The sequence below is a fragment of the Gossypium hirsutum genome, chromosome D07 (assembly GCF_007990345.1).
Source record: "Gossypium hirsutum isolate 1008001.06 chromosome D07, Gossypium_hirsutum_v2.1, whole genome shotgun sequence".
Lineage (NCBI taxonomy): Eukaryota > Viridiplantae > Streptophyta > Magnoliopsida > Malvales > Malvaceae > Gossypium > Gossypium hirsutum.
This window is the reverse complement of record NC_053443.1, coordinates 9,933,976-9,949,498: the sequence shown is the minus strand read 5'-3', so window position 1 is coordinate 9,949,498 and position 15,523 is coordinate 9,933,976. Positions and strand designations below refer to the sequence as shown.

The 15,523-nt window shown below is 29.2% G+C and overlaps 2 protein-coding genes and 1 long non-coding RNA gene across 5 annotated transcripts; all 3 read left to right on the top strand.

The window, feature by feature from the left end:
• Positions 1-1,639: 1,639 nt before the first annotated feature.
• On the top strand, positions 1,640-3,800 carry LOC121219358 (uncharacterized). 3 transcript variants are annotated; one of them, XR_005916092.1, is made up of 3 exons: positions 1,651-1,908; positions 2,852-2,893; positions 3,339-3,800. It is a non-coding gene; the product is annotated as an uncharacterized lncRNA (long non-coding RNA). The 3 variants fall into 3 exon arrangements; XR_005916091.1 differs by having other exon boundaries at positions 1,640-1,908; positions 2,379-3,800; XR_005916090.1 differs by having other exon boundaries at positions 1,672-1,908; positions 2,852-3,800.
• Positions 3,801-5,145: 1,345 nt separating this feature from the next.
• On the top strand, positions 5,146-5,647 carry LOC121219123 (secreted RxLR effector protein 78-like). The gene is made up of 2 exons (XM_041096802.1): positions 5,146-5,253; positions 5,336-5,647. The coding sequence occupies exons 1-2, from the start codon at positions 5,146-5,148 to the stop codon at positions 5,645-5,647; spliced, it is 420 nt and encodes a 139-aa protein (XP_040952736.1).
• Positions 5,648-8,683: 3,036 nt separating this feature from the next.
• LOC107911279 (transcription factor MYB114) lies at positions 8,684-14,220 on the top strand. Its single transcript, XM_016839149.2, has 3 exons — positions 8,684-8,890; positions 9,005-9,134; positions 13,625-14,220. The coding sequence occupies exons 1-3, from the start codon at positions 8,770-8,772 to the stop codon at positions 14,115-14,117; spliced, it is 744 nt and encodes a 247-aa protein (XP_016694638.1). The 5' UTR covers positions 8,684-8,769; the 3' UTR covers positions 14,118-14,220.
• Positions 14,221-15,523: the final 1,303 nt, after the last annotated feature.

Genomic DNA, 15,523 nt, shown 5'->3' with positions numbered 1-15,523 from the left:
AAAATGAAAATAGAAAATATTTTTAGAAATAAAATGGAGCCTACGACTCTATTTGGTTTTAGGAAATATATTTCATTTTTTAATTTTTTTTCAAAATGGAAAATACTGTTGAAAACATTATTAGAAATTTTTAAAATGATTTTTAAAAAATGAAAAAAATAATTAAATATAAAAAAAATATTTTTTTTCACTATTTTATTAAAAAGGCAATATAGGGCTAAAAAAATATTAAAACACATTATTAAATCTATTATCTTGATTCAAATTCATATAAATGTAAAAAATTTTAAATTTTTTTGATATTATCATTATTGAAAACAAATTTTTATATCTATTTTACAAATTGCATTTTTAATTATTAAATAATATAAAATGAAAGTTTTTGTTAAGGTACAATTACAATTGTGAATATAAGTAATATACATACTGTGACAGCTCGTTTTTCAATGGTACCGAAAATGACGATTTCGAAACTCTATTTATCGCGTAAAAAATATTATTTAATATTTATGAGTTTATTATAATAATAGATAAAATTTCGATCTAATAATTTTTATTTACTAGAGGGTATAAATAGTAAATAATTTAGGATTCAAAGTGACAATTAGCCACTTCTAGAAGATGGTGGACGGTTAGTGCATTAGGTAGCCTATGTTTCATTATAATTTATAATGAATAATATTAAAAAAGTAATAAAAATAAAAGTAATAGAAACAAGGTGGAAAGAAAGAGAAATTTCATCGTCACTTCTTCTGTACCATCGTTTCTCCATTGCTAAACAAAAGCAAGCTTAGTAAGCTTGCATGGTGAGAAATTCATTTTTTATAATTTTTATGTTTTTGAGATTGTTGTAGTTAATTTTAGTTAAAATTTATTTTATTTTTTAAATCTTTTAAAGTTTTAAAATGTTTTCATTAATGATTTTTAAAGTTTGTGGTATTAATATGTTAGTTTATAAGCTTAGAAATGAAAAAGAGACTAAATTGTAAAGTTGAATGTTAGTTTTTGAGTATAGGGACTAAAATGAAAACAATGTAAAAATGTCATCAGATTTTCATAGAAATTGATAGTAGAAGATTGTAAAAGGGTATAATTGAAATTAGAAAGCAGAGTTCAATTGTAAAAGTTATAATCGTTTCGGTTTTAGGAACTAAATTGAATAAAATAAAAAAATTTAGGGGTTTTGTAGAAATGAAAAGAAAATAGCTCCATGCATATCATATTATGTTATTAAATTTCTGGAATTGATAAATTGAATTAAAATTTTTATATAGATTGAGATGTAAATCAACCGGAAGATAAACACGGAAAAGAAAAAATTATGGAGTAGTTCTCGGAGTCGTATTTGTTGTTGCTTTGTTTAAGTAAGTTCGTATGATATTTATTTTGTTAATATATGGTTATTATTGTGTAAATGTTTACTTGTAAGTTAAGTTCTTGTAAAATGATAATTGTTCGTATTGAATGGATTAAATTGCAAAGTACGATATATGTGCCTAGAATGAATAATTAGACACTATGGAATGAATATGAATTGTCACATCCCGAAAATCGGGTTAAAAGAAAATTGAAATAGTGGACCAAGATATTGTCACTTTCTAACATTTTATTTATAAGCTTATAAAATTATTTTAAGAATGAGCTATTGGCTTAATGGTTAAGAGAAAATAAAAAGACATTGTAATTGACTTAGAGACCTCTCTTTTCTCCTTCACTGTGCCGCCCCCATCAATCCCCCTCTTTACCGTCCACTTTTCCTCCCTTTGTGGTGGTTTTGTTAATCGTTTTCTTCATCTTTTTGTTTTTTTCCATTTATTTTCCAGCCTCCAGTCTATTATTTTTATCATTCAAAAATATCCACATTGCTACCATTAAAATCACCATTTGTCGCCCCTTCCTCCTCCTTGTGTAAGTGTTGTTTTCTCTCTTTTTCTCTTCCTTTTTACTATCATTTCATTACTGATTTAATTTTGGAATTTTGGTGTTGTTTTTCTGTTTTAAATAAGCCTTCGTTTAGCCCTTACACGTTCCCTAAAGACTGCCCATGGCAACCCCTGAAGCCACCACCATTGGGGTGTTTGCCACCCCTTAAAACTCTTTTTGTGGCTAACGTTTTATGTCCATAAAATATTGATTTAACCTACCGTTCACAGCCTTCTTTTCCCCTAATTTTCTAGTCTTATACAGTCCCTAATCAGCCCCTTAATCCCTTTTTTGTGCCGCCCCAAAACAGCCCCTTATGTGTCGTCCATGGTGGTGTGCCGCCCCTTTAAACACTACTTTGGGGGTTGTTGTTTTTTATTTTTTGCCATCTCTTTCCAGCAAATAAAAGCAATTATTCCACTCCTCTAATCAGCATTTAATTGTGTCATTTTTAGGTGTATTTGGTCCCCTTCATTCAACAATTCGGAAGTAGTTAATAGGTAGCGTAAGTACAGTAGTTAATGGCCAATTATTCTAAGGATTTATTAATTATTTTAACTATTTATTTTTATATAAAATTGATCATAGGTGCTGATCGTAACATCCTGGAATAGCAGTAAAGTCAGAACCTAGTCGCACTCTCGCTTGGCGTTGTTTTGCTTGTTATTTTGAATCTGAAAATTCGCTATTATAGCATTGTTGTGGTCGAACTCTAAGGGGTGTTTCAAGGATAGTTCTAATCTTAAAAAATAAGATTTTTAATTGTTTTTTTTTTTGGATCACTGATCATTTAAGGCTTAAATGCGAAATTTTACGAATTAGCATTGCGGATTTTGTGAAATGAGATGTGGATCCTAACTTTAAACAAGTGATTGCTAATTGTTAAAATATTTGATAAATCATTCATATTTGCTTGTTGGTCGGGCAGGGTCGAGTGGCCAAATAAGCGATTTTAAAGGTGCCGAGCAAGGTACGTAACATATGGTTGATCGGGTGGTTAACCCTTACTGAATTTGCGTGTATGCAAAAATTTTGACATGTCTGATTACTGTTTGGTGCACTTATTAGGGATGATTACATGCTTGATAATGATTTTCATTGTGTTGACATGATATGAATTGCTATTGTTCATTGAATATTTGTATAACATGCGACTCATTGAGTCACCGATTGATCTATGTATTAAGCTTGCTTGACTGTAATGCTTGTTGTATGTATGATACATACCATTGGTGCCATTGTTACTAATTGACTGAAAGTATGAAATTCATGTACTGAAAATGTTACCGTAAGCATGTTAAGTATGCCATTGTATTGAATATATTACCGTAAGCATGTTATGCTTTCCATTGTACCAAAATTGATCTAAAAGCATGATTTACTCAATGATTGTATGACATACTACATATGCATAGCGTGGGATATTGTGGTTGACGGAGGAGTTCCACGAAGTACTAGCGACAGTTAGAGTCCGCAATATTGTTGTTAGTGCACTACACCAAGAGTACCGAGGAGATTGGAGATTTTATCACATTATTGGCAACTTGTCTGCATTACTAGTGGCTTGTCTACACTATTGGTAGTTTATCTACATTATCGCTATTGGCAGCTTGTCTGCATGTATTGGCAATTTATCTACACTACTGTACTGGTGGTTTATCCACATCAAGCTATAGCTCGTACTGTTTGGTGTTCGACAAATCGATTTTGGGTTTTAAACTTTTTAGGACCAGACCCGACATATGGAGCATCAACTCGGACATTGAATTATTTTTTAAAAAAAAGTTTATTATTTTGATCAGAGTTTTACCTTTGGTTTTGGTCTGTAACCATGTTTATTTGGACTATGGCTTGGTGATTTCTTTTTCAGGGTTTTATTCATGCATGGGCTTTTGAAATTTAATAATCAATAATTGTATGTTATCTATGTTATGAAAAACTGACATTGTTCATCAATTTTTGCTGCATTACAAAGATTCTATTTTTGAACAACAGAACGTCAACTCAACTAGTTTTCTTACACTTCACGAATAATGTCTAAAGGACGGCAATACTAACGGTTTTCTACAATATCACTATTGACAATAAAATGAATTCTAAAGTATAGACAGATCATTAAATGAATTTTTTAACTTAAACCAATGTCGCAACCATAATTTTTTTTAAAATAGATAAGTTAGGGTTTTTCTTTGAGAAAGTGATTAGATAGTCTGCTTAGCCCTTTCGGTGGCTAATGTAGTCTTCTAAATCTGACCATAACGTATAGGCTGGGCTAGGGAGGTTACATGGGTTGTTAATTGGATTATGTTCATGTTTATGGAAATGTTATAGTGATGGAAATGATACAAAAACCGATTTAATGCTCCTGTGAAGTTAGTAAACGATTAGGATAAAAATGACATACCATTAAGGTGTAAAAAGTAACAGGTACCGATTTGGACATCTTTATCGATGGTTGAGATCTTGCATTTGTTGTGGATTCTCCACAACTTGTGTGAGCAGCATCGTGTAAAGTTCAAAGTCCCGATTTACAGCTCATGTAAGCAATTTAAGTCTCATGTATCCGAAGTTATTTTTTTTGGAAAATTGGGTTTGGAAAACGCAGTGGAAAATAAGTTTAAGGGAAAAAACAGAGTTTTAAATTTTTTTCAAAAACAATAACTTGGTTGTGATATCTAAAGTAATAAACACTTTATCAAAATTGTACCTTTTCAATTCGTCTAGGATGGACGCTTCGACTGAGTAGTCTTCTCCTCTATCCTCAAGCTCAAGTCTACCGAGTGTGGGCTCGTTTCGAATCAAAAAATTTTCCACAAAATTACTAGTGGAGCAATTTTACAATTTTTCTAAACTTTGGTGTCAAGTTGTAAATAAGAAAAATATCTCTAGAAATTTTGTAAAAATAATATCTTTAGAGAATTTTCTCTCTATAACTTTCTGTTAAATATAAGTGTGAAAAATAATGACCCAAAGCTCTCTTTATATAGGAAAGTTTATAGAGTTCAACTATGATTAAGTTTAATCACTTTAATATTAAATTAATATAATACTTATCAAGATAAATATTTAATTTAATTTAATATTAAATCTATTAAAATAATTTTATTTTTAGAATAGTTAATTTGAAATAAAATTATTTGGTAAAGTCCCACTAATAATATAATTCTTCCATTGCTCAACCACAGAAGAATCGGTGCCGCCAGCCATCCGCCGGTGACTGAAATGCCGCCATCACAGTCATTGGCATCGTCGTGTCTGGTGGTGACTAATAATATTAAATCGTTGCAAAAGGCATTATCTCGTAGAATAAAAGAAGTAATTGGAATGGTGGTAAGTGATACTCAGTGCACTTTTATAGATTTTCAATGGGATCCTTAATATGAATGAGTTAATCCATTCAACGAAAAAGAAGGAAAGAAAATGGGGCAACTTGATATTCAAATTGGACTTCTCTAAAACGTATGATTGCGTCCAATGGGATTTCCTAGAGGAAGTTCTACTGGAAATGGGATTCGGAGAGAGGTGTACATGGTGGATGATGGAGTGTGTAACGACGGCTAGAGCAACAGTTTTGGTTAATGGTTCGGTCACAAACAAATTTAGAGTGGGAAAGGGACTTCGTCAAGGTGATCCAGTATCGCCTTTCTTATTTATTCTGGTAATGAAGGTGTTGCACTTGATGTTGGATAGAGCTGAAGAGTTGGGGCTTATTGGAGGAATTTAAGAGGTTTTATCGGATAGGTCATTTTCACATTTATAATTTGCGGATGACACAATTTTGCTCTTGAGAGTGGAAGATAAGTTTGTAAAGAATATGAAGTATTTGCTAAGATGTTTCAAAACATTCTTGGGTTTAAGCATAAATTCCAAAAAATCGTGCTTAAATGGGCTCGGTGTGGAGAAGGAACTGCTATATAGACTAGTGACATTATGCAAATATAAGATTGGGACACTTCTTTTCGATTATTTGGGGATTCCATTAGGATCTGATCCGAGGAGAATATCGACATGGAATTCGATTGTAGAGAAATTAAAAAAAAACACTATCAGGATAGACGAGTAGATCACTTTCTTTTGCGGGGCGAGTTGTGCTTATTAATGTTGTACTATCATCATTGCCCATTTATTTCATGTCCATCTTCAAAACTCTAAAAACAGTAATATCTAGGATCGATAAGATTAGGAGAAAGTTTCTTTGGGGAGGTGAAAATGGGAAGAAAGAATGGAAAATTTTAGTTGGAAACGAGTTTGTTTGCCGAAGAATAAGGGGGAGCGGGGGGAGTAAATGTGAAAGCAAAAAACCAGGCACTATTGACGAAATGGAAATGGAGATTTACAACAAAAAGAGAGGCCTTGTGGAGGAAGGTGATTAAGGATAAGTATGGGACCTTGGTACAACAATAGAGATTCAAGACAACAAACTTAAAAGAAATGTCGACTGTTTGGAGAGGAATTGTGGAAAATGCAACCGATGATAGAATAGCTAAATGGACGGGTTTAGAGTCGTTCAGATGGGAGTTAGGGAACGACAAGACAATGTTGTTTTGAGAAGATACATGGTGTGGTAACCATTCTCTAAAAGCTGGATATCCAAGGCTCTATTGATTGGCAAAACTCAAAAAAGGAAGGGTGGGAATGTATACAAAAAATGGGGGATTTAGTGAAGTTAAGTGGGAGGAATATTTTATAAAAAAACTGCTTGACAGAGGTGGATATGCTTGAGAAAATGGTTGAGGAGGTAACAAAAGTAAAGTTAGCTCATGAGAAGGAGGACTGATTGATATGGCTACATGATAATAAGGGAGATTTTTTGGTAAAGAGAATGTCAGATTTATTGATGGAGAAGGGGGTGGAGGATTTAAGTTTTGATTTCGATAAAATTTGGAAGATGAAGGTGCCACCCAGGGTAAGAAGTTTTTCTTTGGATGCTGGCATTAGGAAGACTTCCCACAATAGAGTTTTTTGGAAAGGTGAAGCGAAGGAATGTCCATGGTGCGATAAAGAGTTGGAAAGAGTTAATCATTTGTTCTTTAAATGTAAATTCGTTAAAGGATTTTGGAGGAGAATCTTCAACTGGTGGGAGATGAGATCAGAACCCATGGAGGGTTTTTTTTTAATTCTTTAAATTGTGTAATAATGTATATCTGTCAGGGGTTATGAAAAGTTTATAGCTGATCTCAATTTCAGCTGCATGTTGGTCAATTTGGCTAGAAAGAAATGAGGTGGTGTTCAATAAAAAAATGATACCAATGGATACGATGATTTTCCATTCGAATATGAGAGTAATGATGTGGGTATGTGTGGTGTATAATGAAGTCATTTTAACTGAAAGTTGTTGGTGGTTTTGCCCTTTAAAATGTAGGTCTCATAACAAAACTTATAAGGGCTTGGAGATGAGCAGGCGGTTTCCTCCAAGGGGTTGGCTGAAATTTAATGTATGCGGGGTAATGTTCGAGGACAAAGCTGGAGGTGGAGGGGTATTCAGAGATGAAGATGGAGCGGCGTAAGCATTATTCTCGGGTCCGAGCGAGGCAAAAGATGTTGAATTGGCAGAATTGAAGTCAATTGGAGTCGTGCTTGAGTTATATGAAGGTATGGGATGGGCAACATATTGTCCATTATTGATTGATATTGGTTCCAATCTGGTGTTTAAATGGCTTTTAGAAACAGAGTCAAGATCGGGAAAGTTACACTATTTTTTGCTGAAATTGAGAGAAGATCATATTTGTCATTTGGGAAAGCAGAACATATGGGGAACGAAATGGCTTTTGCATTGGCAATAGCAGGGGTTAAGCGTTTAGATACCTTTAAAGCATGGTGGTGAGAGTGTTGAAGAGAATGGTAGTATTGGTCTTTGTTTGATTAGTTGTTTTATTTCTGCTACTATGTATTCAGTTAAGGGGATTTTGTAGAGTTGGTTTTATTGACTTTGGTAGAGTTTATTGTATGCTGCAAGTTTTTGAGACTGGAATGGCTTGGATTCTCCATGGCCTTTTTCTGTAATTGTTAATGATTGAGCAAAAACAATTTTTCATAAAATTTTAAGTAAATAAATGGTAAAATTATAGTTTGACCTGATAAATTTTTTATTTTGTCCTCCTAAGAACTACAAAGATTTGTATTAATACAATGGTAAAATTGTATTTTAACTCACCTAAAAATATATAGCTCAATCTCAACCCCCTCCCAAGAAAAATTTCTAACTTCACCCCTACCTAAGTTGTAAACTCACATATAATTCAAACAAAGTGAAAACTGGAACTAGAAAACTTATAACCTCTATAGAGGCGAATCTAGGGGGCTGGCAGTGGCCTCTCCCCTAAAATAAAAAGAAATTTCATTTAAACCATTTATAATTTATACAATTTTAAATTAGTAATGATAAATTTACACTTTAACCTCCCAAAATGATAAAAATTTGATTTAATTGTCTAAAAATTATAAAGATACATGCTATCAAAATGACTAAATATTATTTTTACTATCATAAAAATATATAATTTAATTCCGCCTAACTCAACCTCTGCCATTCATGTAAGCTACGTCACATTGAATAATACAAATATTTGTACGTAGGCAAAGTTGAAATGTTTTGGAATTATATAGTTGGAATGGTAGCTGCAATCAATACTTTTTAAAACAGAGCCGTCACTACTTACTTTCTCTTAGGAGGAACTTTTCTGCGGATAAGAAACCATGCACGTCGCCATTGTTATTAAGGCTTTTCTATCTCCCCCTGAGATTCTAAGCTATAAATAAACGGAGGTTGGCCAACACAGGACAGTATAGAAAAAGTGACATTTTATAAACACACCAAGCTAGCAAGCTAACTATAACAGCTTTTATATGGAAGGCTCATCTTTAAGAGTTAGAAAAGGTGCATGGACTGAAGAAGAAGACCTTCTTCTTAAGAAATGTATTGAGAAATATGGTGAAGGGAAATGGCATCAAGTGCCTGCTAGAGCTGGTAAACACACACATACACACAATGGGGTTTTTTTTTTTTTTAAATCTTGTAATTTTCGTGATGATGAGCAAAAAACAAGGGGGGGTTAAAAGACTTAAAAAACTTAAAGTGCAGGCTTGAATCGTTGCCGGAAAAGCTGTAGACTGCGGTGGCTGAATTATTTGAAGCCTAATATCAAGAGAGGATATTTTGCAGCTGATGAAGTTGACCTCATTATTCGCCTCCATAACCTCCTAGGTAATAGGTAAGTCAATATTCTAATTCCAACTATTTAATCATTCTTATATTTATTCATGTTTTATAACTATCTATATGGTAAGTATACAGAAGTTTAATGTTTTTTAAAGGTTAAAATGTATTCTAAGTTTATAAAATTTTCGTATATTTGAAATATAGTCCCTTTACTTTCATTTTAAGGAATTTAGTATACTTATTTTTTAAATTTAAAAATGCAAGTCCAATTGCAAACAATTTTAAAGTTTTTTTTTTGTTAAATATTTTAGATTCATTACAATGTTATATTTTTTATTATTATATAATTACCAAGTGAGCATTTTCAATTTCAAAATGTCATAGTAACGAATTTTATAGAAATTTTTGAGGTGGCGTTAACAATTAGATTTAAATTTTAAATTTTAAAAAATATAAGGACTAAGTTTTTAAAAATAAACCTAAAGAGACTAAATTCTAAATTTACGAGTATAATAATTTAAAGCATATTTTAATCGTTTGTAAATTGCTCTTAGTCAAGTTCATAAACTAACATTTAATTCTAAAAAGTCTAAATGATAATGTGCAATTAATTATATAAATCATTTTAAAAAAAGTTTGAATTTTTATTTATAAATGAGAAAGTTACTATATTACGTATAATTTCATGAAATTAAATTTAATCTTTTATAAATAATCCAAAGATGGTAAAATAATAATATTGTTACCTCATATTTAACTCCTCAAGTCTCTTAAATCCATTTCAATCTGCAACTTTTAAAGTAAATTATTTCAAAGATGTAACTGAAAATTAAAAACCTTTTAGAATTGAATTAAATTATGAATTTTTTAAGTTAAAATATAATATTATTATATTAATTTATGATTATACAATTTCTAAAATAATTTAACTATCGAAATGTTATTTTCGGTAATATTATTAATATCAATTGAATTGACAATATATGCTTTAAGACCAGTCAAATTGGACAAGAGTAGAGTACAAAAGTGAATGCAAGGAAAGAGGAAAAATACTAAATGATTTTTGTTGAAATGAAAATTCTGAATGACATTAGACTGTAGGGTTGTTCATTCGGTTAACCGACCCGAAATTATTATAACCGAATTAATTGACCTTCCAAAAATTTTAACCGTTAACCGAACTGATTTTTTTTTAAAAAAATTTAATCGAACCGAAATTTTTTCGGTTAATAAGGTCGGTTAACCGAATTAACCGAAAATTATGTATTTTTTATTTTTGGTTAAAAATTACCCGAATTACCCGAATTACCCGAATTACTCGAATTAACCGAATTAACCGAATTACCGAAAAATACCCGAATTTTTTTTATTTTTTATTTTTAAAATTTAAAAAATTTATAAATTATTAAAGTAAATTGGGTTTTAGACTTTAGTAAATTGGGTTATCTTTTAGTTTTAGTTTTATTGGATTGGGTAATTGGGTAAACTTTAGTTTTAGTTTTATTGGGTTGGGTAATTGAGTTTGGGTTGGGTTGAATAATTTTATTTATTAATTTTTTCGGTTAACCGAAAATTTTCGGTTAACCAACCGGTTTCGAACCGAATTAACCGTTAACCGAAAAATCATAAAAAAATTAACTGACCCCCGACCGAAAAAATTCGGTTAACCGACCGATTAACCGAATTCGGTCGGTTAACCGAATTTTTTCGGTTTTACCCGAATTATGCACACCCCTATTAGACTGTAGGTTTGATACTTAAACATCTTCCCTTTTAGTAAAAATAAAAACACCAGAATTAGATTAAATTAAAATTTAGTGATGCAATTAAACCAATAATTTTACCGCTTATGAGTTTCTTTTTTATATTTAATTATTGTTGGATTAATGATTTGGCTATATAATTTTTATAATATAAAAAATTACATATATCACTTGCATTTTTATTTATTGAATTAAACAAAAGTATTATTTAATTATAATTTTAAAAATTAATAGTACTTGTTGGATCTTGACAATAAAAATGTTTTATAAACACTCATATTGTAAGAAGATAGATAAATATACAAAGGTAAAATTTTATTTTTATTCTTTTGAGCGGAAATTATGCATTTGTGTGGTAGGATAGTTCTTTTCAGATATGGTAGTTTTATTAGAAATAATTATGTTTTTAATAAAAAGATTGGTCCACATAAATATCCTTATGCTAATATTTGGTTATTTAAATTTAGATAAGATAAAAATATAAACGTAGCAAATATATAAAAAGAAAATATAATTTTAGTAAGTTAAAACAATAAATAATATAATGTTCTGGGTTTAAATCTCATAATTGTCTTTATATACATAAAGATATAAAAATAAATTTATCAAAATATAAAAAATATAAATATCCTTAAAACAAGTAAAATCTTTTAATATAGTCAGCATGGTAGTTTTTGATGTCCGTCTTGATGGTTTTTCAAGCACTTGTGTTCTCTTTCATAAATTTGAAGTCATTTTAACAAAAATAAAAATTCAGAGGTGGTTTTCTTAAAAGAATGATTTAAGTTAAAGATTTTTTTATTAAAAAATAATCTTATAATAATGTTTACTACTCTTTTTTTAAATAAATTGACATGCTGGATAAAACACTAATTAAGTGTGAATAAGGACCACATTTTGCCACATCATATAACTTGACAAAATGGCTCTTAAGTTCCGACAAGTCAACCAATAATTACTAATCTAAATAATTTTTAATAAAGTTTCTACGTAAGATTTAAACAAGAAATAATAAAAAGAAAAAAAAAAGTAAATTACACTTAAAGTTATTAAATAAATAATAAATTTATATTTTGATCACTTAATTTCAAAATATTATAAAATGGTTATTTAATTATTAAAAAGTTTTGGAACTCACTAGTTGAATTTTTAAAAAAAACTTAACAATCCAGTGATTTAAATAAAAACTTTCGAATAGTTCTGTAATCATTTTGTAATTTTCTAAAAATTGAGTGACTAAAATATAAACTTATTAATAGTTTAGTAACTTTTGATGTAATTTATCCTAAAAATTATACATATAGAACTCAAACGTAATATCTCAAAAATTTTAAAACCTCAATTTTATCATTAAACCAAAACTTTATTAATCTTTTTAATTAATTTAGACATCTTTAAGGGAATTATTTGTTTCCTTGGGGATCTTTTTCCCTTTTTCTTTAAAAACGACAATTCTAAATAAAAAAGTGTTTTCCCTGAATGTTGAAGTTAAAGGAGAATAAAGGTATGCATCTCTTCATACTTGAATCCAAAAAAGCCTAACCCCCTTATCTATCTAATGTTAATTATTTTGAGCTGTATTTTCGGGGTCCAACTTTTTTTTAACAAAATTTCAGGGTCGACTCAGTTACTCCTTTTTTTTTTTATTGCAATAACAGTGAAGTATAGTTATTTTTTGTCAGCTACACAGGGAGAAAAGTTGTCTTTTTATTGGTAAATTAATTAAAAAAATTATTAAATATATTAAAATTTTTGAAGAAAAGACTTTCGTTTAAATGCAGCTTTTGGTTTAACGTCATTTTCTCGACGTGTTCCTTATCTTTATCAACAATAAATGTTAAAGACATGAGTTTTGACATCTCAAGTTGTACGGATTTATTTTTGGCGAAAATTAATTATTGATTTAATTATTTTTTAAAATATTTTTATTTTATTAAATCATACAAAACAGTAATTTAATCCGTTCGACTATCGTTTTTGTTTTAAAAACTTTACTTAGAGTATATTTAATTTTTAAATTTTTACTCTATAATTTAATACAAACAAATAATTAACCTAGGGTGAAACGTGAATGGACCATACTAACACATGATAAAAGTAGGGGAGTAATTATCTAAATAAAATATTATTTTTACTTTTCTTAAAAAATAAATTTAAAAAATTTGATTTTTAGATAATAAAAGAAGTAACATAAGTAGTGGGTAAAGAGTGTTTTTTTTTTTTTGTTAATCATTAAGAGAGGATAATAGGGTTTAAACTTATATCATTTATATGTCAAACAAAAACTTTAACTACTACTCTAATAAATTTTTAGTAAAGATTTTTTTAAAAATTTTTGTTGAACATATGCTTTTATTTTAAAAGTATATTATATTAATAGTCACTTAACTATATTTCCTTTTTTTTTGTCACCCAACTATAAAAAGTTATAAAATTGTCATTCAATTATAAAAAGTTACAAAATAGTCACTTTACTATTCAATTTTCTCATTTTTGGTCACCCAATTATCTTGAATTTTTTGGTGTTTTTCACTTTTATGTTTGCCAGCTAGTGATAAAAAAGACAAAATTAAATAGTTGAGTGATCATTTTATAACATTTCATAGTTAGTTGACTAAAAAAAATTACTAAGAATTAGATGGCAAAAAAATCATATTTGAGCAACCTCTACTATAGTTTACCTTTTTTTAATACAATGAAGTTAATATTTTTATTTTAATTTATGTGAATTTTAATTTATTTTTTCAAATGTTACTTGATACATAATTAACAATTGCAGATGGTCACTGATTGCTGGTAGACTGCCAGGAAGAACAGCAAACGATGTGAAAAACTATTGGAACACCCACTTGCTTAAAAAAAATATAGATACGTCCGGTAAAAACTCAAAACCAAAATCTTATCAACCAAATCCCAATACCAAAATTATCAAGCCTCGGCCTCATATCTTATCAAAGCACAGTTTTCTTATAAGTTTGGATGAGTACAATAATAACAACAACAACAACCATGCAGAAGCAAGTAACAACGTGGCATTAGCTAACGACGGTAATAACGACTATGGGTATTGTTTCCCTAATGACCACGATGAGATGATGTGGTGGGAAAATATGATGATAAATGAAAAGGAGGTTGATGGCTATCAGCTACAGTGTTCAGCCAATGATTTTGATCAAAGCATGTTGGACCAACCTATGAATGAAGAGAATTATGGCAGTACTATAGATGAGGTTTTTCTTGATGAGGAACTGTGGAATGTGTTCAACCCATAGCCAGAAATATATATGTTTGTTTGTTGTCATTGATAGTAAGTGACAATAAAAATAATTTGTACTAAATATATTAGTAATAAAATTTTTAAATATGTTGACTACCAACTTCATAAAGTTTTAGTGTTAATTACTTAAAATGTTTTATATGTACATGGTGAAATGTGTTTATAGGGTGTTTAAATTTCGGTTAAAATTGAATTAACTGATTGAATAGATATAATTTGGTTAATCAATCAGTTAATCGATCTAATTTGGTCAGAGGTCAGTTTAGAAACTCGGTTTAAAACCGAGTGATTAACCGAACTTAATAAATAATACAAATTATATGTAGTTTTAATTCTGTTAATTCAATTAATTCAATCAAGTGAATATTATCAATTTTTTTATATGTTTTATACTTATTTTAACCAAAAAAAACAAAAACATATAAATTTCAGTTAACCGATTGAATTAACCGAAATATTTAAGTTTGGATTCTTTTTTAAAAAATTCGGTTCAATTAACGATTAAAGAATTAAAAAATTTAATTAATACTAGTTTAATTCGGTTAATCGTTTAAATACTCCAATACATTTATACATGAATTAATGTTTGATAATATGCAACTTTGTTGGTTTTGACATCTGGATGTATGTTCAATTGTAGTTGACAGCCAGTTATAAAATTTGAGATAGATATAAAAGTTTAGTTACCAAATTTGAAAATTTTTCAAGACATGATTTAAGTTTTAACTTTTCAAGTTGCAATCTCACTTCTATAATTTAATAGAAGTTGTGATAATTAGACATTTAAAAATAATTATAATTTAGTTTATCATTATTACTTAAAACATTTAGTTAAAATAATTATAATTGAAGTAAAAGTTGGTGTAAAAAAGTATCTACAATTATAATCATTTAAATAAATTTAAACACTTTTTTTATTTTTTCTTGAAATAATTTTTTTGCTACATATTAATTATATATTATTTACAAGTTATTATTGTAACACCCTAAATCCGACCTAGACAATATGGCTGAGTTTGGAGGAATTACATTAGTTGTTTAAAAACTTCTGATTAAATCAAACTTGGTTATGCTTTTCAAAAGTATAAAACTTGGCAAAACTCTCACAAACGTTCAGTAAAAACTTAAGCCCGAAAACACTTATTTCAAATCCAGAAATTAAATTCAAAATTGTTTGCTTCGAAAGTACCAATTTTTAGCAAATATTTTCCGGTTAATGCTAACATTTGTTAAAAACTATTCATTTATTTACAGAAAAACACTTAAGAGTTTACGTAATTTGCAACGGAAAATTTTTTAGAGTTTTAGTTTTGAAAACCAGAATCCTATTTGTTAACTCGTGTGATTTTACAGTTTTACGATCGAAAATATAAAAAAAAAACTGACGAACCAAAACAAAAA